Source organism: Lutra lutra, chromosome 2 (assembly GCF_902655055.1).
Source record: "Lutra lutra chromosome 2, mLutLut1.2, whole genome shotgun sequence".
Lineage (NCBI taxonomy): Eukaryota > Metazoa > Chordata > Mammalia > Carnivora > Mustelidae > Lutra > Lutra lutra.
This window is the reverse complement of record NC_062279.1, coordinates 147,240,057-147,262,468: the sequence shown is the minus strand read 5'-3', so window position 1 is coordinate 147,262,468 and position 22,412 is coordinate 147,240,057. Positions and strand designations below refer to the sequence as shown.

Here is a 22,412-nt window from a genome sequence, read left to right as displayed (position 1 = left end):
GATCCCTGCAGGGCCAGCTCATCCTGGCTCCACGTGGTCTCTCAGCCTGCGGTAGGGCGGCCTAGTCTTCCCATGGGATCCCCAGAGTGCCAGAGAGTGGTACTGGGGACAGGACCCCATGTGCAAGCACCTGTCAAGTCACTGCTCGTGGCGCTTGTCAGTGTCCCATTAACCAAATCAAGCCCCCGGCCAGGGGCACCATCAAGTGTTGGAGGGACCTACGCCCTAGGGATGCAGACTCAAAGGGTTCTGTGAACCAGTGGGGTCACACAGCAGCATTCTGCCTCACAGTCCTAGCCTCTTTCCCGGGCTGGCAAAGGGGCTTAATCAAAGGCCCCTCACCCGCCCCCCAGCTCAGTGGGATGCAAAAATTAACTGATGGCAGGTATGTGTGAGAAGCACTTACTACATTCCAGGTCTATGGTGCCTTCTCCATCGCCGGGAATGGTGACGGGATCATTGCCATTCTTGGTGCTATTCCTTTCATTCTCAGCTAATAAGGTACACATCCCAGGTGTAGACTGCGATATCCGGTTTCAAAGGCCCTGCCCGCTCAGAACGAAGGCTAGGTGAGATGTGGCATACACAGCCTTTCCCAACAGAGGCCATGGAGGGCCCGCTTTTCCAGCACATTTACATTTTATCTATTAGCCTCTTTCCAGTGGTCTTGCCTCTCCAGTTCTTCTGGGAAAGGTGACACTTACTTCACAGAACTAGTTTCTCTCTGAGTTTCCTTAATTAAAAATAAGCTGGACTTGAGAGAGGACATTTTTACAAAGCCCCATTTTCAAGTCAGATATCTGTTAGACCCCTTTTCTGATGATATTTCCAAAAAGAAACAGAAAAAAAAAAAGTAAGGACAAGGAATGGAGAAAAAACCAGACCCCTCTGACTTCTGGAATACAACCTACTGGAGGTAGGCCAAGACATGGAGGCTTCCTGTCATTTATTCTCATCAGACCCTCTCAAAGCAGAGCTGGGGACTTGCAGGAATTTAAAGGAAGGCATTTGGTCAGAAATAAGGGAAAATTGCTGGCCAGGAGATGAATTATCTGTCCTTCTCATAATAAATAATTTAAAGCCAAGTGATAAGCCTGGAGGATTTTCAGAAGGCTGTGCTGCTCAAGCCAGGATTGTGGGCAGTATTTGGAGCCATAGTAGAAGCCCCGGACACCTTCTCCAAGTGTCCTTTCTCTAAAAAGCTTGGCAAAAAAAGAAACACATTTTCACATTGAAACAGACTTGGTGCAACTTGGTGTTGGGGGCAAAATAAGGGTACAGAGGTGTTTTGTGTTTGTGGAAGATTGCATTGGACAGGTTCCCACGAAGCTGCCCCAGGACCACCCACACTCCCAGGAGTGCAAGTCCATGTCTGCACTAGGAACCCTCTGATAGACAAGCTCGTCAGCCACATTAGCTGGTCTCTGGTGGACACATTTGAGCAGCAGCATTTAGAGAAGTATCTGACATGGGAAGAACATGAAATCAGGATCAAGGATGTGACTTTAAGTTCTGGTTCTACCAGTGACTTACCAGGTGACCGTGGGACCATCATTTCACTTCTCTGGGCCAGTAATGTCATCTAGAAAGTAAGGAGGATTGGACTCTGGGACCTGAGGTTGCTACCAGCTCTAAAATTCTGCTTTGGCTCCTTTTTGTACCCATCTTAGAGCTACTATCTTGAATGTTCTCTGGAAGCTTCTGGAGCTCACATGTCACACACAGCTGTATTGTTTACTTATTAAACATCACAGAATAGGAGATTGTGAATTAAGAGTATAGGGCAGAAACACTGGCCCTCCTGTCTGGTGGGGTCAGCTTATGTATACCATGCCCCAAGGCCCTACCCAGTCATGTCCCAGCACAGGCTCCCAGCAAGGCTGTGGGCCACTCTTATAAGCAAATTGTTATTTATCAATATTCTGCTTACTGCCCCAAAGACATCCACATCCTCATCCCTGAAACCAGCAAATGTGAGCTGATGGGGCAACTGGACTTTGTAGGCGGGATTAAGTTAAAGACCGTGAGACAGTCTTTACCTGGATTATTCAGGTGGGTCCCATAAGATAACAGGGGTCCTGATAAGTGAAAGAGGAAGGAGGAGGCAGAGCCAGAGCAAAGAGACCATCAGGTGAGAGCAGAGGCTGCAGTGATGCAGGGGTGGGGTGGGGGTGGGCGACGGCCACCAGCCACTGGGTATGGGCACCTCTGGAAGCTGGGAAAGGGGTGGGGGCAGACTTTCCCCTAGAACTTTCAGAAGGATCATAGCCCTGCCGTCACCTTGATTGTAGTCCATTTTAGTCTCATGACCCCTAGAATTGTGTGATAAGAAATTTTTAGTGTTTTACATCACTAAGTTTGTGGCAATTTGTTACAGCCACAGTAGGAAACTAGTAAAAATGCTAATACTATTATTCACTTATTATTATGATTTGAGTCAAATCATAACATGACAAAGAGCATGTGAGGTGTTCAGAAGGGTGGATTCTGGTCCCAGCCCTGCTGCTTACCAGCCAGGTGACCTCAGACAGACTTCTTTACCCCTCTGAGCTTCCGTTTCCTCAAAGCTACCTGACAATGTTCAGGTACTGTACAGGGGTGCATGTGTGTCTGTGTGTTTCTGTGTGTGTGCATATATGTCTCTGTGTTTGAGTCTGTGTGTGTGTCTGTGTATGTGTATATGTGTCTGATTCTGTGTGTGTCTGGGTCTGTGTATGTGTATGTCTGAGTGTATGTGTGTTTTTCTGCGTGTGTGCATATATGTGTCTTTTATGTGTCTCTGTGTTTGAGTCTGTGTGTATGTGTGTGTATATGTTTGAGTCTATGTGTGTTTGTGTGTGTCTGAGTCTGTGTGTATATGTGTGTGCCTCGGTGTGTATCTGAGTCTGTATATGTGTGTTTCTGCATGTGTGCATGTCTGTATGTGTGTATGTGTCTGTGTGTATGTGTGTTTCTTTGTGTGTGTGCATATATGTGTCTGTGTATGTCTCTCTGTGTTTGAGTCTGTGTGTTTCTGTGTGCTTGCATGTCTGTGTATGTGTGTCTCTGTGTGTGTCTATGTCTCTGTCTATGTGTATGTCTGTGTGTCTATGTGTTGGTGTGTTTCTGCATGTATGCATATATGTGTCTGTGTATGTGTGTGTTTGAGTCTGTGTGTCTGTATATATGTGTATGTGTCTGAGTCTACGTTTATGTGTCTGGATATGTGTGTATGTGTCTGAGACTGTGTGTTTGTGTGTTTGTCTGAGTCTGTGAGTGTATGAGTATGTATCTGTGTGTGCCTAAGTCTGTGTGTATGTGTGTTTCTGCAGGTGTGCATATATGCGTATGTGTCTGTTTGAGTCTGTGTGTGTGTGTCTCTGTATGTTTCTGTGTATGTGCATGTCTCTGAGTTTGTGTGTGTCTCTGTATGTGTGTGTGTGTAAAAAAATAAAAGAAAAAATTAAAATACACAATTAAAATAGCATATAAATCAAGAAGACAGTAAGTAAAGTTGGTGTGTATTAAATTATTAGCATTATCCAGGAAATACTAAAAGTACTAATTCATATCAGATTTAACTAAGACACAGATTCATGAAATGATCTTTGGAGCAACTATTAAAAGAAGAGAAAATAACATAGAATGATCAAATGACTCAAAAAAAAAGTAATCGTGAAGAAGGCAAAAGAGGAGAGAAAATATTCCAACTAAATTGAATTTAAATAAGGAATTAAAAAAGAGAACACAGGATATAGAAGAGTGCCACATAGAACAGCCAATGGTAGGATGTTGAATTTAAACACAAGGATGCCGTACTCCAATTAAAAGGAAGAATGGTTACATTGGATAAAACAAATACCTGTGTATATGCTGTTTGTACCTTAGATATAAAGATATAGGAATATTGAAAATAAGATGATGGGAAAAACCCACGCCTGTAAATCCAGTACAGCAATACTGCTAACAGACTAAGTAGATCTTAAGGCAAGAAGGATAACCAGAAATGAGAGAAGCTCTCAGTTCATCAGGATTACAACAATTCTAAAGCTGATATGCACTTCATATAGAGCATCACAATGATAAACTGAAAATGAGTATAAACTGAAAATTAGCCAAACGAAAATGAGAAGTATGGTCTCAGTATCTGATAGAACAAGGGGACAAAAGCAGCAGTAGGAGGTTTGAGCGACACAATGGACACATATGAGCTAATTAACGTATATGGAACACTAAATCTTAGGACCGTATAACACGCACTCCTTTTCAGCATTCATGGGCCATTTATCAAAATTCATCATATGATGAGTCGTAAAGCAAGTCTTAACACATTTCAAAGGATTAAAGTTGGACTGTGTTCCCTGACCATAACAGAATTGAGTTAGAAGCTAATTACAAAAATATAGAGATAAAATCCTCCTAAGTTTGGAAATTTAGATGTAAGTAGCATACACACTAAGTAATGACTGTGTGTTTCCAAGTAACTGGAGAGGCAAAAAGAAATCACAATGGAATTTTTCAAGTCGTTTGAATTAAATGATAATGAAAATACTACATAAGACATTCTAAAGCCATATTTCGGGTAAAATTTATAACCTCAAATGTAAATACTTAAAACAGGAAAGGCTAAAAATAATCTAAGATTTCATCTCAAGAAGTTAGAAAAGGGAGTTTCATTGGAAAGTATCAGCAAGGTCAAAGTAAGTTCTAGAAGAGATTAATAATATTGCTAAACACCTTGTGAGACTGTTTACAAAGAGAGAAGGAATTAATAACTAATATTAAGAACTAAGTGGATAGATCCTGAAGCATAGAGAGAGAATATATCATGATGTGATATATTTGAAAATGTAAATGAAAGGTACAAATGCCTAGAAAGAAGAAAACTTAACCAATAACAATGAGAGAAAAAAATAGAGTATCCGAATAGTCCTAGTCTATTAAATAAGTTGAACATATACTTGAAAACTTTCCATCAAAAGAGATTCAAGTCTCCTTTAAAAGAGAACAATGCCAACTCCTTATAAACATTTGCGAGGGAATACTTCCCAGCTCATTTTATGAGATGAGTGTATCTTTGATAGCTAGCCCAATAAGAACTTTACAGGAAAAAAAAATTACAGATTAAGGAACATAGATATAAAAATCCTAAACAAAGAATTAGCAATTTTAACAATAAACATAACAATATTCAACAATAAAACATAAAAAGATAGTATGTTGAGACTGAGCTGAATTATTCCAGCAATGGAAGATTGGATTAACATTTGAGAATCATTCAAGCTAGTTCATGTTTACAGAATGCATTTTAGACAAAAATCATATTATTTGATATATGCAGAAAAGTCATTTGATGATGTTCAGTATCTATTTATGGTAAAAAAGAAAAGGAAAAACACATCTAGTCAATTTTTTTCTAAACCAACTAATTTTCTTAAACTAATAAAGACTACCTACCAAAACCTATAGTGGTCGTCATATTGAGTATACTGTTAATAGGTTTTCCTCTGAGCTCAAGAGCAAGACAAGATATATGCTGTCACCACTCCGAGTCATCATAGTACAAGCGGTCCTAGATAATGCAATGAGGCAAACAAAACCTTTTTTAATGTAAGATATAAAGATTGGTAAAGATGAACTAAAACTGTCATCTGTCACAGATATCACAAATGTATAAAACATCTAAAAGAATCTGTAAATAAACCTCAGAATATGTGAGTGGATTTGGCTGCCAGGGTCTCTGGATAAAAGGTCATCATACTTGTATGCTTGTAATACTAAATGCAATGTCGTCTTTCTATGTAAGGTCAATAAACTAAAAGTAATTTTATTTGTGTGTAGAAAATTAAATTTATAAGTTATACCATCTGAAACGTTATAGAAACCATTACCCAAGAATAAGTCCAATGGGAAATATGCAATGTCTCATCTCCTTATTATCTACAAAAAAATCTATAAAATATTGTGGAGAGAAATTAGACACATAAATGGGGGTGGTCTGTGTTCATGAATTGGAAGACTCCACATTATGAAGGTTTTCCCTCTGTATTGATCCATAGATACAGCACAAACCCAAGCAAATCCAAGCGGGTTTTGTAAAATGGAAATTGCAGGCTGCTTCTAAAATGTATATGAAAATGCATAGTGCTGAGAATTCATCAGATCATCTTCCAGAAGAAAAATTGGAACACTTAATCTACTGGATATCAACACTTAGAAGAGAGTTACAGTGGTTCAGACAGTACAGATTGGGGCAAAGACAGAAAAATAGATCAGTGAAAGAGAAATGAGACTTCTGAAGTTTACCCATACATATATGGGCACTAACCTATGGCAAAGCAGTAGCTGGAGAGCTGAAGGGAAGGGGTGTCTTTTCAGCAAATGATATCAGGTCAGCTGGGGTTCCCAGCGGTTGTGAACTGCAGGCTGGTCCTCGATTATAATTGTGCTCTATGAGAACGGGCCCCAGTGGTAGCCTGAGGGGGCTGCTGACTCCAAGAATGGAGCAGGTGTGTATATGCACCTATGTTTTGGGGCTTGGAAAATTGTATGTGACATTTGCTTAAAACAGAATGCTTTTATGTGTTGCATCTTTCCAGAAACATCTATTCTTGGGGTAAAAAGGAAGGAGAGTACTCATCTTGGCAACCATAGAAGAACCCTTTTTGCTTATGTGTACAGCCATGGAATTTCTACGGCTGTAAAGCCGTGATAGCTTTAGTTACTATTTCTACAGCTTAGCTGTTTATGTACAGCAGAGGTTTATGGGTCAGGAGTTGGTGTGTGTATTTTTCTGCTGCTGCTCCTCCTTGGGGAATTGTCTTAGGGATAAAGTACAGACTGCACCATCCAAGGTGCTGAATGCTGCATCTGTATTGACACTGACATTTTCATTCCATTAAAAATAAAACTTGAATACCGCTTTACCTCATACATGCAATCAGTCCCACGTGGACTGCAGCTCTAGAGATGAGCGGTAAAACAGGAAGTTTTCTAAAAGATAACGTGCTATATAGACTTTCCACCATTTAGGATAGAAGAAGATTTCTTAAACAGGCAGAAAAGCACTAGTTTAAAGTAAAAGAATTAATAAATTGGAATACATTAAAATTAAAGACCTCATGCAAAAAAAATCACGATTCATGAAGGACGAACACAGAGAGCAGGAAAATATTTGCAGTGAATGAAATTGACAAAGGGTTCATATACAGAATACATTAAGAACGCTTACAAATCAATAACAAAAACACAGAAAAACTCTTACAAGAATGGCTAAGAGATGGAATGGGCATCTTCACAAAAATGGCCAAAAGATACATAAAATCATATTAGTATTCCTCAAAAAGTTAAAAATAGAACTCCCTTATGATCCAGAAGTGACAAGACTGAGTGTTTACTTCCACAATACAAAAGCACTAATTTAAAGGAATACATGTGCTCCTGTTTATAGCAGCATTATTTACAATAGCCAAATTATAGAAGCAGCCCAAGTGCCCCTCAATAGATGAATGGATAAAGACAATGTGGAATACACACACACACAGAGGAATAGTACTCAGCCATCAAAAAGAATAAAATCTTGCCATTTGCAATGACATGGATGGAGCTAGAGAGTATAATGCTAAGCGAAATAAGTCAGTCAGAGAAGGACAAATACCATATGATTTCACTCATATGTGGAATTTGAGAAATAAAAAAAGGAAAAAAAGAGAGAGACAAACCAAGAAACAGACTCTTAACTCTCTCTAGAGAACAACTGATGGTTATCAGAGGGGAGGTGGGGGTGGTGTGGGGAATAGGGGCTGCAGATGAAGGAGGGCACTTGTGATGAGCGCTGGGTGTTGTATGGGGGTGTCAATTCACTATATTGTCTACCTGACACTAATGTCACACTGAATGTTAATCATACTGGAATCAAAATAAAATCTTTCATTAGTAATTACTAATTAGCAATTAGTGATTAAATAAGCAATTTAATGCAGATTAAAGCCACGATTGCTAAAAATTAAAAAGACCAATAATGCCAAATATTGGCCAAAAATGTGGAGCAAAGTATATTTCATACATCTCTCATAAAGGTATAAATTGGTGTGATAATTTCAGGAAATTGGCTCTATTAAAACCAAACAAATGTATCTTATGGTTGCAACTTATATATATAAATGTGCATACATGTGCACCAAAAGACTTATTTAAGAATGTTTATGGGGCCCTGTTAGTGTCGATCCTAAACTGGAAAATGCCGGAGTGTCTATCAATAGGAAGGTGGATGAAGTGGGATATACTCATACCTGGGACTATTACGAAGCAATAAAAACAAAAAAAATTGCAGTTACATGCATGTTACAACATGGATGCATTTCACACCCATGAGAAACACAAAGAGATGAGAGACAAAAGAAATGCATCAGCTATGGTTCCACACACGGAGCGTTGGTGATAGCAGTCAGGCTGGCGGTGGCCTCTGGGGAGAAGGGGGAGGATGAGGCTTCTGAGGAAGCACAGGGTGGGGGGCTTCTGGGATGCTGGTAGTGTAGGTTGATTCTTGACCTAGGTGGGGGTTGCACAGCTGTGCGCATTTTGTGATCATTCCCTGGACCTCATTGTACAATTTAAAGATGTGGGTCGTATTTTCATTTTCAAAAATTAAGACTATTCTGTTTAGTAAAATGCTTTGGACTGGACTCAAATTTTTTTGCACCCCTGTAGGAAAATGTACATTTCCAGTTGTCCCTAAAGTATTTCCTTCAGCATCTCTGATTTCCCTAGAGAATATTTTCCGAGGTCCCTTCTGCTTTTCACAAGCTGAGAGCTACTGCTCAAATCAGACTCTAGGAGGACTGGGGCAGCTAAGCTAGCCCTGTGTGAGGGAGTGTGCCCCTGACCGCTCCTTGCGCACCATCAGGCCGTGCACCTCAAGGAATGGGATGGCCTATGAAATGAGGCTCTGTGTTCCCAACACGCTGTGAGTCAGCCTGGGACAAGTGCATCTGTATACACTAGCAGGCCTGTAAAGAGCTTTTCCACCCAGCTGCAGGTGGAAAACTTTCTTGAAACTGACAAGCACTTATAAAAGGCTGTAAACTGGGTAATACAGTATCTGCCCGACCTGAGTGCCCTGATTTACATAGAGGCACTGCTAGCTAATGGGAAGAGCTCGAGTTCCAGAATCAGAGACCTGATCTTCGGGGCAAAATAATCTCTTTGGGCATCTCTGGATGTCACTTGGTGATTTGGGAAAGTTACTCCATCTGTACCGCAGCTTCCTTATGTTTAGAATAAGGATAATAATAATACATTTACTTCAATGGGTTACTATAAAAACATATAATATATGTAAAGAGATAAGAAGGATCCCTGCTACTTGGTAAGCTCTGGGTATGTTGGCTGTTAACACCACCTTTACCATCACTGACACCCCCTCCACCATCACCTTCACATCCACCACCTCCATTACCATCATCACCACCACATCCTCCTCCACAGCCATCACCCCCACCATCACCTCCAACATCCCCTCCACCACCTTCACCTCCATCACCATCACCACTACCACCCCTATCACCTCCATTACCACCATCACCACCGCATCCTCCTCCACAGCCATCACCCCCATCCCGTCACCACTACCATCACCTTACTCCCATTGCCACCATCACCCCTGTCACCACCATCATCACCACCATCACCATCACCACCATCACTACCACCACCACCATCACCACCATCACTACCGCCACCACCATCACCATCACCACCGCTATCACCACCACCACCACCATCATCATCTATTTCCCCTTCTATGAAATCTACCTCCCATGCGTACTTGAAGGATGAAATAATGCAGGGCATGTGAGAGCATGGGCAGTCCGTGCAGAATGCTGAGAGTGGCATTGTGGCTATGCTGCTGTTCTTGAGAGGGCATGTGGAAGAGGGAAGGGCTCTGACCGGTCTCCCTTGAGGATGACAGCCCTCACACTGACCACGGTACTCCTCCCTTGGAGAAGACTGTCCTCTCATGGCTGCCATGCTTCCTTCATAGGCATTGCCCTCAGTGCACTCCCCATGTACCTGAACGAGATCTCGCCCAAGGAGATCCGTGGCTCTCTGGGGCAGGTGACTGCCATCTTCATCTGCATCGGTGTGTTCGCTGGGCAAGTGCTGGGCCTGCCTGAGTTGCTGGGAAAGGTAAGTGTGGCTTGCCAGCCCACCTTGACCCTTCTTATTTCATGCTGTCCTCTCAGTTCCCCATGTCCCTTCCAGGACCAAGGGTAGCCGGAGGTGAGCCCTGTGTCCAAAGGCTTGGAATTCCTGAGTGTTCAGGCCTTTCACTTATTATTGGGAGACAGCTGCTGAGTTCCTTTGATTGCATTTGTTTCTTCATTTTTTTTTTTAGAACATAAAGAACACATAGCAAGTTCAAACCTTGCACAATGTTCAGATCCGCCCACCTAATAGCTATTTTCAGCAGCTCAATTTGTATTTATTGAGGCTTTCTTCTTTGCTTATACAAACCTATATAAACATATATACATTTTTAAAACGGAACCATGCCATGCACGTTGTTCAGCAGCATGCTGTTTTCATTTACTATAGCTGGGGCATCTTTCCAAGATGTTTTGCTTTGCTCTACCTCGCTCTTTCTTTCCTACATACATATGTGGTTGCACAGTCTTCTGTTTTGGGAAGTGGGAGGGTCTGGCTTTGAATCCCAGTTCAACAGCTGACTTGCTGTGTGGCCTTGGCAAGGAGGAAAGCCTCACCCAGGTTGGGGTGGGGAGAGTGGGATCAAGAAAGGCCTCCCAGAAGAGGTGGCCTCTAGACAGAGCAGTGCAGCTGAGCAGGAATTAAGCAGGTGACGATGGGGTTTGGAGAGAAGACATTGCAGAAGGGAGTAATGGAAGAAAAAGCCTGCAATGAGGACTAGCCCTGCCAGGATTCAAGTACCTTGAGGTTCTAGGGGAGAGCCTGTGTGGGGAGCATGAGAGGCGAGGTACCTGTTCATTGAGCCTCAGTAGACTTCATCCTGGGGGACTGGGGAGCCCAGTGGCACTTGAGCAGGGAAGTGACATGGCCAGCTCCAAGTTAGAAGGTGGCTCTGGGGGTAGGGATGGTGTGGACATGTGGACTCGGCAGGGAAGGGCCGGAAGGGAGGGGAGGACCTGGCAGAGACTGGAGAGAGGGACTGAAGCAGTGGTCCTGGGGAGAGGGGGAGGAGATGGAGTCCACAAACTTGCTACCTGTGTGTCCCACCAGGATGAGGGAAGAAGGGCATGGCCTTCCCACCTACACTGGAAGATTGGAGGGAGGGAGGAGATGGATCACTGGTACTGAAAAAATTAAATTAAATTAAGTTAAAAAACCAAAAATCAAGGGCAGCATTGTTGAGATCACTGGCCATCATCAAAGGAACTCAGTCTCCAGCCCTTTGCCCTCCATGGAGGTTTCAGGTCACTCAGTTGATGGCTCCGTGGCATCCAGCCCCCATCCTTAGATGCTTTCCAAAGTCACTTCATTAACATAAACTCAGGTGTGGCTTAAAGGGTTTCTATGAATATCAAGACACCTTTATTACGCATATCTCTTAAGAAATTCCAAGGGTTTTAGAAGCTCTGTGTCAGGAATGAGGAAGACCAAAATATATGTTTCTTTTTATAATTCACAATGAGACAGTAAGAGCTTAGGTAGGGAGATTTAGGGCCCCTTTCTGCCTGAGCCTCAGTGACCCTGACGCCAGTTCCTGACTCATTCAGGGAAGGTTTTGCAAGCTGAGGAATCAAGCCTGGCAAGATAATGGGAGCTGGATGGCATTTATCACTTAAAAATATTTTCAAGTGTTTGCTGACACTTCTTATTATGTTAAAATATGCATAAGATTTAGCATTTTAACCATTTCTGAAGTGTATTGTGTAGGCCTTCTTTTACTTAACCTGATCCCGGTCACTGAGGAAACATCTTCTCATCTTTCATTATCAGCCCTTTTGGGTTATTATGGTGGCTGTTTTTTTTTCTCTTTTCCAAAAACAAAAACAACTCACACCTTACATTTGTGGTTGTCACATGCGTGATGATTTCTATAATTAACGCGAGCATAGTGGAAACAGTCTCCTTACCCAACTGAGATCCCACATTAAAGAGACTCTTAATTATTTTTAAATATTTTTAAAATATTTTAAAATTCTAAAAGTTTACATTATGTGTGTGGCGTTTGACAGTGTGTCAGTCGCCAATAGCCAGTGATCTCAACAACCCTGCCTTTGTAATGAAGCCTCCACAACCCCCAACAAAGGATGGGGTTCAGAGAGCTTCCAGGTTGGTGAACATGAACAATTTTGGGGGAGTGACATTTGGGAGAAGGAAGGAAAGCTCCATGCCCTCCGCATGCCTTTCCCCATGTGTCAAATGCGTGATAAAAATGATGTAACAATGACAGCCTCTACCCCTTAAATGTAAAAATGTATTTTAAAGTCAACAAATAGGACTGTGGTCCTCGGAGTAAGAAAGTAAACAAACATCTGCCCCTATAGAGGCTAAGCTTTTCTCTTTCAAGATAAGTTCCAGCTCCTCATCACATGCCTCACATCAGCTTTGGGTCCTTCCTGCCACTGGGAGCTCAGGCGGTTGTAGCAAATACCACAGGCTGGGCAGCTTACAAGCAAGACAGTTTGTACCCCTCATAGTTCTGGAGGTGGGAAGTCTGAGATCAGGGGACCAGATCTGGAGAGGGCCCACTTCCCACCTTGTGTGCCACTGCCTTCTCACTCTGTCCTCAAATGGGGAGAGAGATTCTCTTTTTCAGGTCTTTTTGGATAAAGGCATTCATCTTGCTGGTGGGGGCTCCACCCTCATGACCTAATCACCTCCCAGAGGCTCCACATCCTTTTTTTTTTTTTTTAAAGATTTTATTTATTTGACAGAGATCACAAGTAGCAGAGAGGCAGGCAGAGAGAGAGGGGGAAGCAGGCTCCCCACTGAGCAGAGAGCCCGACGTGGGGCTTGATCCCAGGACCTTGAGATCATGACCTGAGCTGAAGGCAGAGGTTTAACCCACTGAGCCACCCAGGTGCCCCGAGGCTCCACATCCTAACATTCTCACTTTGGGGCTAGGTTTCAACATGTGAATTGGGGTGGGGGGGCGCAAACATTCCATCCGTAACCTGTCCCTCGGTCTTTCTTAAACCTCTGTCTTGTCTCTTCATTCACCCACTCCTTTACTCATTCAACACATTCTTGAATACTGAGTTGGGTGCTGGAGCCGCAGCTTTGGGCATGTACGTGAACTGGGTATATTCTGACATTTATGATGTTGGTGGTCTGCATGGATCCTGTAACCCTGGGCAGCTCACCACCTCCGTGAGCCAGAGTCCTCCTCGGTAGCAGGCATGCTTCCAAGTCCCAAGTCCCCAGGCTCCACTCCAGCATGACTTCCCCTGGGGAACATCTCTGGCAAACAATGACACTGTTCCACATGTCCCCGGAACAGACACCTTACGCAGGTACCTGTCCCCTGTTGTCATTTCTGTTTGCTTCTGCATCTTTTCCCTCTGGTAAATCCTGTCTTACTGATGTGTATGTACTTGAAATCCAGGGGTAGCAAGTTAATTCCCTCATTCAGCAAATATCTGAAAGGTGCTCTGTGCCGCATGTTGGGCTGGTTTTTGGTGGCCGTGCACAGAGGAGATCAGACTAGTCCTTGCCCTTGGGGAATTCACAGGAAAGACAAGTAACCAGAGATCACCAGCATGATGGGGGGAAGGTAGGGCACTGTCCTAGAGCAGGGTGCCCAGAATGGTTGGTTTTCCTCTAGAAGTGACATTGAAACTCATGCCTTGAGGATTAGTAGGACTTACCCAGGTCAGGCTGATGGAGGGAGAGAGTGGCAGAGGCAAGAAACTCTTCCAGGTGGAGAGGAAGGTATAAGTGAAGGCCCTGTCATTTGTCCAGAGCCGAAGCCCCAGGGGGATGGGGCATTCAGAGGGAGAGAGGAGAGAGGCACTGGGAAGGTAAGAGGGGCCACATTCCAGGAGCAAGGAGCCCCACATGCCATGAGGTACAATGAAGGGTGGGCAAGATGAGGGGCTTAGTGGTCCTGTGGTGGCCGGGGTGGGCAAGCCCCATCCAGTGAGACCAGCTGCTGCTGTTTCCACACCAGATGCTGGGCTACAGCTGATAGATTTTCTGATTTCCAGGAGAAGTTAGAATCCCAGTATTTATGTTGTATTTCTTGATTTTTAAATATTGGAAACCATTTGGCAAGGAAGGAAAGAAGGAAAGAAGGGAAGGAAGGAAGGAAGGAGTGAGCCTTCCATTTGTGGGCTGGATCCTGCCTGGGGTTGACTTCCCACAAACCCTGATGGGGAGCAAGAGCTCCTGTGGAGGCTTAGCTTTATTCAAGAGTCCTGAGCAGTCCTCTACAGGCGGAAGTAGGGCAACAATGGAATAAGCCATGCACTTGAGAAAAAGAGGCCTGCGTGGCTCAGTCAGTTAAGTGTCCACCCTTGATCTCGGCTCAGATCATGATCTCCTGGTCCTGAGTTCAAGCATGCACACCCAGTGTGGAGCCTACTTTAAATAAATAAATAAATAAATAAATAAATAAATAAATAAATACAGACAGACAGACAGACAGACAGACAGACTTGGGCTGCCGTGTGGAGAAAATATTAGACCCCAGTCAAACCCAGAGAGACTGCACTGGTCCAGTATAGAGATGGGAGCTTGGATTAGAGTAGTGGCAGTGGGCACAGGGACAAGCAGACGAGTTCGCTTGGTGAGTGGTGGGGCACAGTGTCCAGGGGAGGAAGAGTCAGGTTAAGCCCTGGTGTCTTGCACATCAGATGCTGAGATAGGGAGTCCCAGAGGAGAAGCAGCTTTGCAGGGAATGAGATGACAAGGTCACTGAGATGAACTGCCCAAGTCACAGAGCAACTTGAAGGCAGAACTGATTTGAAGACCCAGGAACCTGGATTCCCAGTGCCTAGATTCCCAGGCAGGGGTTCACCTGCAGTAACAAAGCTTGCAAGCCTGGTGCTGACCAACGGCACAGTATCCAGGCCCGCCACTGGCCCCGAGCCAGCCAAGAAGGTGAGCCATGGCTCCCCAGAGGCTTCTTCCCATCAGGTTGGATTTTTCCAGAGTCTTGGACCTGGCTAGAGGATATGTAACTCAGTAGCTGCCTTATTTTCAAAGCCATGCTCCAGGAAGATGCTCACAGGGAGGAATGTCAAATGGAAACTTTTCATTGATCTCTGAGGACACTGATGGCATTCTGGTGACGTGAGACCCACAGTTATTTCACCTGAGTGTAAGAATCTCATTTTCTCTGTTTTCATCATATTTCTCATTTACCTTCAAAGACAGAGACAACTGAGCTTGCGAGGAAAAAAAAAATAAAAAATAAAAAACCTAAAGAGAGCAGAACTGTGTTTCCATGCAAGCAATTGCTTTGAAATGCAGAGGCTGGAGGAAGTAGTGGGAAGACTTCTAGAACAGACCCCTGGAAGGCAAGACAGGGAAGTAAATGTAGGAATTAACACTTACGCTGCAAATTTAATCAAACACACATCATAGAACATGTGGGAGTTGAACATTTATGTGACATTTTATGCTTCCAAAGGATATTTTAAAAACATATTAATTAGCTGTTTCTCCTGCATTGAGAAAGAAGAAAGGAACTTGGATGAAAATTGTAGGCAGACATGTGAGAAGACAGGGGACCATGTGGGGCCATCAGCGTGTGGTTCATATGCCTGGGGGTGGGGAGCATCCGTTCTGGGTAAGCTAGCGGGCCAGGACAGATTGGTGGGGGGGCTCCCAGTCCATCACTGTTCTCGGGGCATACACTTCACAGACGACTTACATCCATTTTGTTCTTTTGTAGGAATATCTTGTGTTCAGCTCAGAACATTTGAAAAACATAGAGAAGGAAGTAAAACCACTTGAGATTCTGGCGTATTAGGGGAGGCAGTTACTTTGAGCTTTTTGGTCTGTTTCTTTCTGTGTTTCTATATATCTGTTATCCAATAGAGATTAATACCATGCCCAGCTTTCTGTTTGGCTTTTAGAAAATCTCCACCACATCAAAGTCATTTCTGTATCTCACTGAAGACTCTTCGTAAGCACACTTGTAGTGTCAGTAAACATTCAGCAGTAACATCGTAATTCCATCAGAAAGGTGCCCTGCGACTGTTGTCCGTTACTGAATGTCTTAGCCTTTTGAATTTTCACTGTGAATGATATCAAAACAAATACCTCTTTCATAAATCTTTTTCTTTAAAGTTTGCATCTAAGGTCCAGTTAACGTATAGTGTAGCATTAGTTTCAGGTGTACAAAATGGTGATTCAACACTTCCAGTGCTCATCACAAGTGTGTTTCTTAATTCTCATCACCTGTGCCACCCATTTCCCCCCCATGAATATTTTAACTCTTTCCTGTTGACTTACTTGATTCTGATATGATACCCATTGTGTACAATATGGAAGAATGTGGAAAATAAGAGCATTAAACTTCTATATTTTACCATTTCTGGATAAAGATTCTAACAGCTTTTCATTTTTCTTGCTATTATTTTTAATCATATATCTTAGGCACACACACACATTTACTTCATTCCATGTATAATTTTCTATATGCTGATTATATTGTAACATTATGTTGTGAACAAGGCATTAAAATTATTTGGCATGATAATTTTAATAATCATACAATATTTTTTGAGTTACCATGGTCTGTTTCATTGTTCCTTTTTTTTCTGGAAGTTTGGATTGTTTCCAGTGTTTATTAGTGAAACACTGCAATTTGAGAACTTGAGATGAACAATCCTTTCCATAAATCACTAGTCAACTCTCTAATTATTCATGTGGTTTAGTGCCCCAGAAATGGAAACAATAGGTCAAAGAATACAAATTTATTTAAGGCTTTTTTTTTTTTTTAAAGATTATTTATTTATTTGTCAGAGAGAGAGGGAGAGAGAGCAAGCACAGGCAGACAGAATGGCAGGCAGAGGCAGAGGGAGAAGCAGGCTCCCTGATGAGCAAGGAGCCCGATGTGGGACTCGATCCCAGGACGCTGGGATCATGACCTGAGCCGAAGGCAGCTGCTTAACCAACTGAGCCACCCAGGCGTCCCTTAAGGCTTTTTTTTTATTATGTTAAGTTCGCCACTGTATAGTACATAATTAGTTTTTGATGTAGTGTTCCGTGATTCATTAGTTAAGTATAACACCCAGTGCTCATCGCAGCACATGCTATCCTCAATACCCATCACCCTGTTACCCACTCCCCGCACCCACCTCCCCCCTGAAACCCTCAGATTTTTTCCCCGGGGTCCTAGTCTCTCATGTTTCCTCTCCCTATCTGATTTCTCCCCCTTTGGATTTCCCTCCCTTCCCCTATGGTCCTCTGTGCTATTGCTTATGTTCTACATATGAGTGAAACCATATCATAATTGTCTTTCTCTGCTTGACTTATTTCACTTAACATAATCCCCTCCAGTTCCATCCAGGTCAATGCAAATGGTAGGTATTCATCCTTTCTGATGCCTGAATAACATTCCATTGTATATATGGACCACATCTTCTTTATCTGTTTGTCTGTTGAAGGGCATCTCAGTTCCTCCCGAAGTTTGGCCATTGTAGACATTACTGCTATGAACATTGGGATGCATGTGCCCCTTCTTTTCACTATATCTGCATCTTTGGACTAAATACCCAGTAGTGCAATTGTTGGGTCATAGGGTAGCTCTATTTTTAACTTTTTGAGGAACTTCCACACTATTTTCCAAAGTGACTGTCCACCTAGCATTCCCACCCACAGTGTAAAAGTGTTCCCCTTTCTCCATATCCTCTCCAACACTTGGTGTTTCTTGACTTGTCAATTTGTGCCATTCTAAGTGTGGTTTTGATTTGAATGTCCCTGATGGCTAATGATGATGAACATTTTTTCATGTGTCTGTTAGCCATTTGTATGTCTTCTTTGGAGAAGTGTCTGTTCATGTCTCCTGCCCATTTTTTGACTGAATTATTTGCTTTTTTAGGTGTTGAGTTTGAGAAGTTCTTTAGAGATCTTGGATATTAGCCCTTTATCTGTAGTGTCATTTGCAAGTATCTTCTGTGGGTTGCCTCTTAGTTTTGTTGACTGTTTCCTTTGCCTTGCAGAAGCTTTTGATCTTGATGAAGTCCCAAAAGTTCATTTTTTATTTTGTATCCTTTGCTTTTGGAGATGTGTCTTAAAAGAAGTTGCTGTGGCCAATGTTGAAAAGGTTACTGCTATGTTCTCCTCTAGGATTTTGATGGATTCCTAACTCACATTGACGTCTTTCATCCATTTAGAGTTTATCTTTGTGGATGGTGTAAGAGAGTGGTCAAGTTTCATTCTTCTACACATAGCTGTCCAATTTCCCCAGCACCATTTATTGAAGAGACTGTCTTTTTTTCCATTGGATATTTTGTCCTGCTTTGACAAAGATTAGTAGAACATATTGTTGAGGGTTCCTATCTGGGCTCTCTATTCTGTTTCATTGGTCTCTGTGTCTATTTTTGTGCTAGTACTATGCTGTCTTGGTGATCCATCTTGGTTTTTAATAGACTATCTGCAATGCATAAAATATCTTCTGATTTTTATTAAGCTATTGATGCTTTTCTGTTACCTGACAATCAATTATTGGATGTGTTATAATATTAGAATAATATTATATTATATTATATTTAATTAAATAAATTTAATTAATTTAATTAATTTAATTTAATTTAATTAATTAAATAAATATTATCTTATATTAAACCATCCTTACCTTCCTGGGATATATCTTCCTTGGGCTTTATGGAATATTTTTATATGTTGTTAAATTTTATTCATTTGTATATTGTTTAATGTTTATATACTTAGATCCATAGATGAAATTTGTCTAGAATTTTTTGTGTTTAACCCATATTTTTATCTCTTTTCATCTTTTACTCTTTGTAGAGTAGTTTCTGTAACATTAGTTGATAATTAAAGCATCAAAAGAATTCACTAGTAAACCATTCTCAACCTAGTTTTTCAAGAAGAAATTCTTTGAAGAAACTTTATCAGTTTCTTTTTTAATAATCTAATCTATTTTCTCTTGGGTTAATTTTGTTAATTTCTATCTTTTCATTTAAGTTATGTATTTCATTGGTGCTTTCAAATATGTGTGCTGCCATACATTCAACTATATAAGTTTTAACATCCTTCATGTGTGTATGTCTTCTCATTCAATTTAGTTTTACCTGCTGGATTTTGCGTGCACTCTCTCTCTCTCTCTCTTTTTGTTTTGTTTTGCTTTCTCTTTTTAAAAACAAGATTTCTAAGTGGTTGCCTCTAATTTTGTTATTTGATAGACTAAACTCTGTTATTAATTTAGTGCTTCCCAGAGTCATTAACTTCTGCTTTGTTACTATTCATACATTTTTTTCTTTGAACTGAGATTGCCAACATTCTTGCAATTGTCATATGCCACTTTCTCAGTGTGATTGTTTTCTAAATAATTTGTCATTTTGATTCCGTATTCAGAACAATTAATTATTTCAAACAATGTTTTCAATCCTCAAGTAGATGTGACTTTGTTATTGTCACTCATTGCCAGTTTTGCTTTGTTGTATAAAGAGAAAGTAATCCATTGTGTCTCCCACTCTGTGGCCCGTCTGTGATCCACCTGGGTAAACATTCTATGTTTGCTTGAGGACAGTAGCTCTTTCTTATGCCACTGTACCCTATAGACCTGGCATTACCAAATGGCCATATTTCATCCCAGTCATTATTGTTGATCTACAAAATAACAAAGGGTCTCATACCAAAGAATTCCACCATGAGATTAAAAAGAGATAAGAAAATGTGATTCTGTAACAGAAGAGTGAACTCCAAACGGAAGGTCACAGAACAGCTTCAGCTGCAGCGTAGTACAGTGTGGCGCAGTGTGGAGTGGGATGGAGTGGTGCAGTGAGGTGTAGCACTTGTGGTGTGGGGCATTGCACTGCGTGTGTGGGTTCCAGTGCCAGACTGCATAGGTCTGCATCCCAGCGCCGCCACTCCTGCATGGTGGGATTTTGAGTAGGTTAAAAAACCTCTCTGTGCCTGTCTCCTCCCCTCTTCAATGGGATTACAGCGGCACCTGTTTCATGAGGCTTTTGTAAGGCTTGGAGAAGGATATGAATGCCAAACACTTGGAACAGTGCCTGCATCTTGTGCTAAATTGATGTCAGCCAATATCTCATTTAATTCATGTAGCAGTATTTGGGACGAAGTATTATTACTTTCTGTTTTACAGATTAAAAGCTCAGCCTCAGATAGGTTTAATAATTATTACCCAGCTGACTGCAGCAGGAAGGCTGTGGAGCCTAAGTTTCCTGGTTTTGAAGCTTGTGACTTCCTTGCAGTAGAACCAAAGTCCAGACTTGTTTTAGGGGAACTCGGGAGAATGTCCCCAAAGCTTAGAGTCCTGGGATAGGGAGCCAGGCAGGGTGGTCCTCTTCTCAAGTAGACCCAAGCTCTAAGTGTGTGTGAGCACTTATTTTCTGTGAAATTTTGATCCAGAACTCTCTGGACCTACCAGCCCTGGAAGAAAAGAGAGCTTGATTTTATAAGAATATACAGGAAACAGGGGCGCCTGGGTGGCTCAGTGGGTTAAGCCGCTGCCTTCGGCTCAGGTCATGATCTCAGGGTCCTGGGATCGAGCCCCGTGTCGGGCTCTCTGCTCAGCGGGGAGCCTGCTTCCTCCTCTCTCTCTGCCTGCCTCTCTGCCTACTTGTGATTTCTCTCTGTCAGATAAATAAATAAAAATCTTTAAAAAAAAAAAAAGAATATACAGGAAACATATTAATCTATGTTAAAATGATTTCAAGCCCCAAATAGCCCAATATTCTCTCCTGATAAGAATCATCTTTTTTCTTCAGTGACTTCAAAATCACACCTTTCCTCTTTGAAATGAAGAATCTCATTTTGGGTATGACCCAGCTGCTTTCTATAGCTGGAGAAAACATTCAGCTGGGTTGTGAGCCACCACATGATGAATTTCCTTTAAGGGAAACAGGAAACAAAATCGGAGACTGTCACCTCTGCATCCTTCCCTCACTGAGCTCCTCACAGGTTGATGGCCATGCTCCTTGAAATGACATCAGAGACCCGAACCTTTTCTTTTACATAATTCAGCCTTTCCAAATGGGGACAGTTCGGGTCCAGTTAGCTTCTGGAGTTAGCTGTCACTCAGAGTCTGCCTCTTTAACAATATGAAAAGGACTTATATTCTGTGTGGAAAGCGGTGGAGCTAATGTCTGAAAACTGTGATGATTAGGGTTTATTTGGTGACAGCCCACACCTGTGGTCAAAGTGCTCCCTTTCCGGGCTCCTCAAAGTGTGGTTCTTGACCAGAGCAGTTCCTTCCAAATCTGAAACTCTGGGGTGCAGCAACTCAGCCCTCTGTGCTTTAATGAGCCATCTGGGTGCTTCTGATGCCTGGTCAAGTGATTCAAAGCAAGGCCCCCAAGACCAACACCCAGATTAGGATCTCAGCTCTACACCTCACCAGCTTTGTGACTTTGGGCAGGTTACTTACCCTCTCTGTGCTTTGGTATCTTTGTTGGTAAAAAGAGGATAAGTGTGCACAGCTCACAGAGTTGTTGTGAGAATTTATGTTCTCAGGACAACGCCTGGCATGTGGGAGTCAGTCTCTCAGTTGTGGTGTGGGGAAGAAACGAAGCTCTGTTTCATTTCCCTGTGTGCACAGTGCATGCCGGACACTTGACATAAGTTGCATCCTTCCAGTGAGCCTTCAGAGTTGATTGTTCTCATGTCAGTCTTCCCCAAATAATCCCTTCTCAGACGCAGAATCTCTTTGTCCCTTTGTGGAGTCAAGTGGTCATTCCCCAGCTGGGCTTTCCCGGGAACTGAGGTCAGAGATCTCATCTTTGAATCATGCTGGGTCTGACCAAGCCGTTGGTGACACTGAGATGCTCCCTAAATGTGGAAGGACTGCAAAACCTTCCTTGACCTCAGAATGATAAAGAATACCCCAATTCACGAGTTTTCTTTTTTTTCTTAAAGATTTATTTTTTTTTTTAGGGAGGGGAGGGGCAGAGGGAGAGAGAGAATCTCAAGCAGACTCCCCGCTAAGCATGGAGTCCAATGTAGGGCTCAATCTCAGGAGCCTGCAATGCATCCTGAGAACCTGACCTAAGCCAAAACCAAGTGTTGAATGTTTAACTGACAGAGCTCCCCAGGGGCCCCCAATTCATGAATCTTCTAATGCTTCTTCACTTCCAAAAATGCAAACAAACCCCCTCGCTCACTGGCTGTGAAGTTTGTGGGCAAGACTCGGGCCATTGAGTACTGACAGTGCTGTGACTTTGGGCGAATGACCTCTCTTGACCCTGAGCTCCTCACTTGCAGTGAAGTTGCCCTGGGGCTCCTTTCTCCTTCTG

At 42.4% G+C, this 22,412-nt stretch overlaps 1 protein-coding gene across 7 annotated transcripts in view; it reads left to right on the top strand.

Moving 5' to 3' along the window:
- Positions 1-22,412, top strand: part of SLC2A9 (solute carrier family 2 member 9) — a 231,556-nt gene that overhangs the window by 81,314 nt on the left and 127,830 nt on the right. For all 7 annotated transcript variants that reach the window (XM_047718880.1, XM_047718881.1, XM_047718877.1 and 4 more), the window contains one exon: positions 10,022-10,167. In XM_047718880.1, coding sequence (XP_047574836.1) covers positions 10,022-10,167 — 146 coding nt within the window. The remainder of the gene's footprint in view (positions 1-10,021; positions 10,168-22,412) is intronic.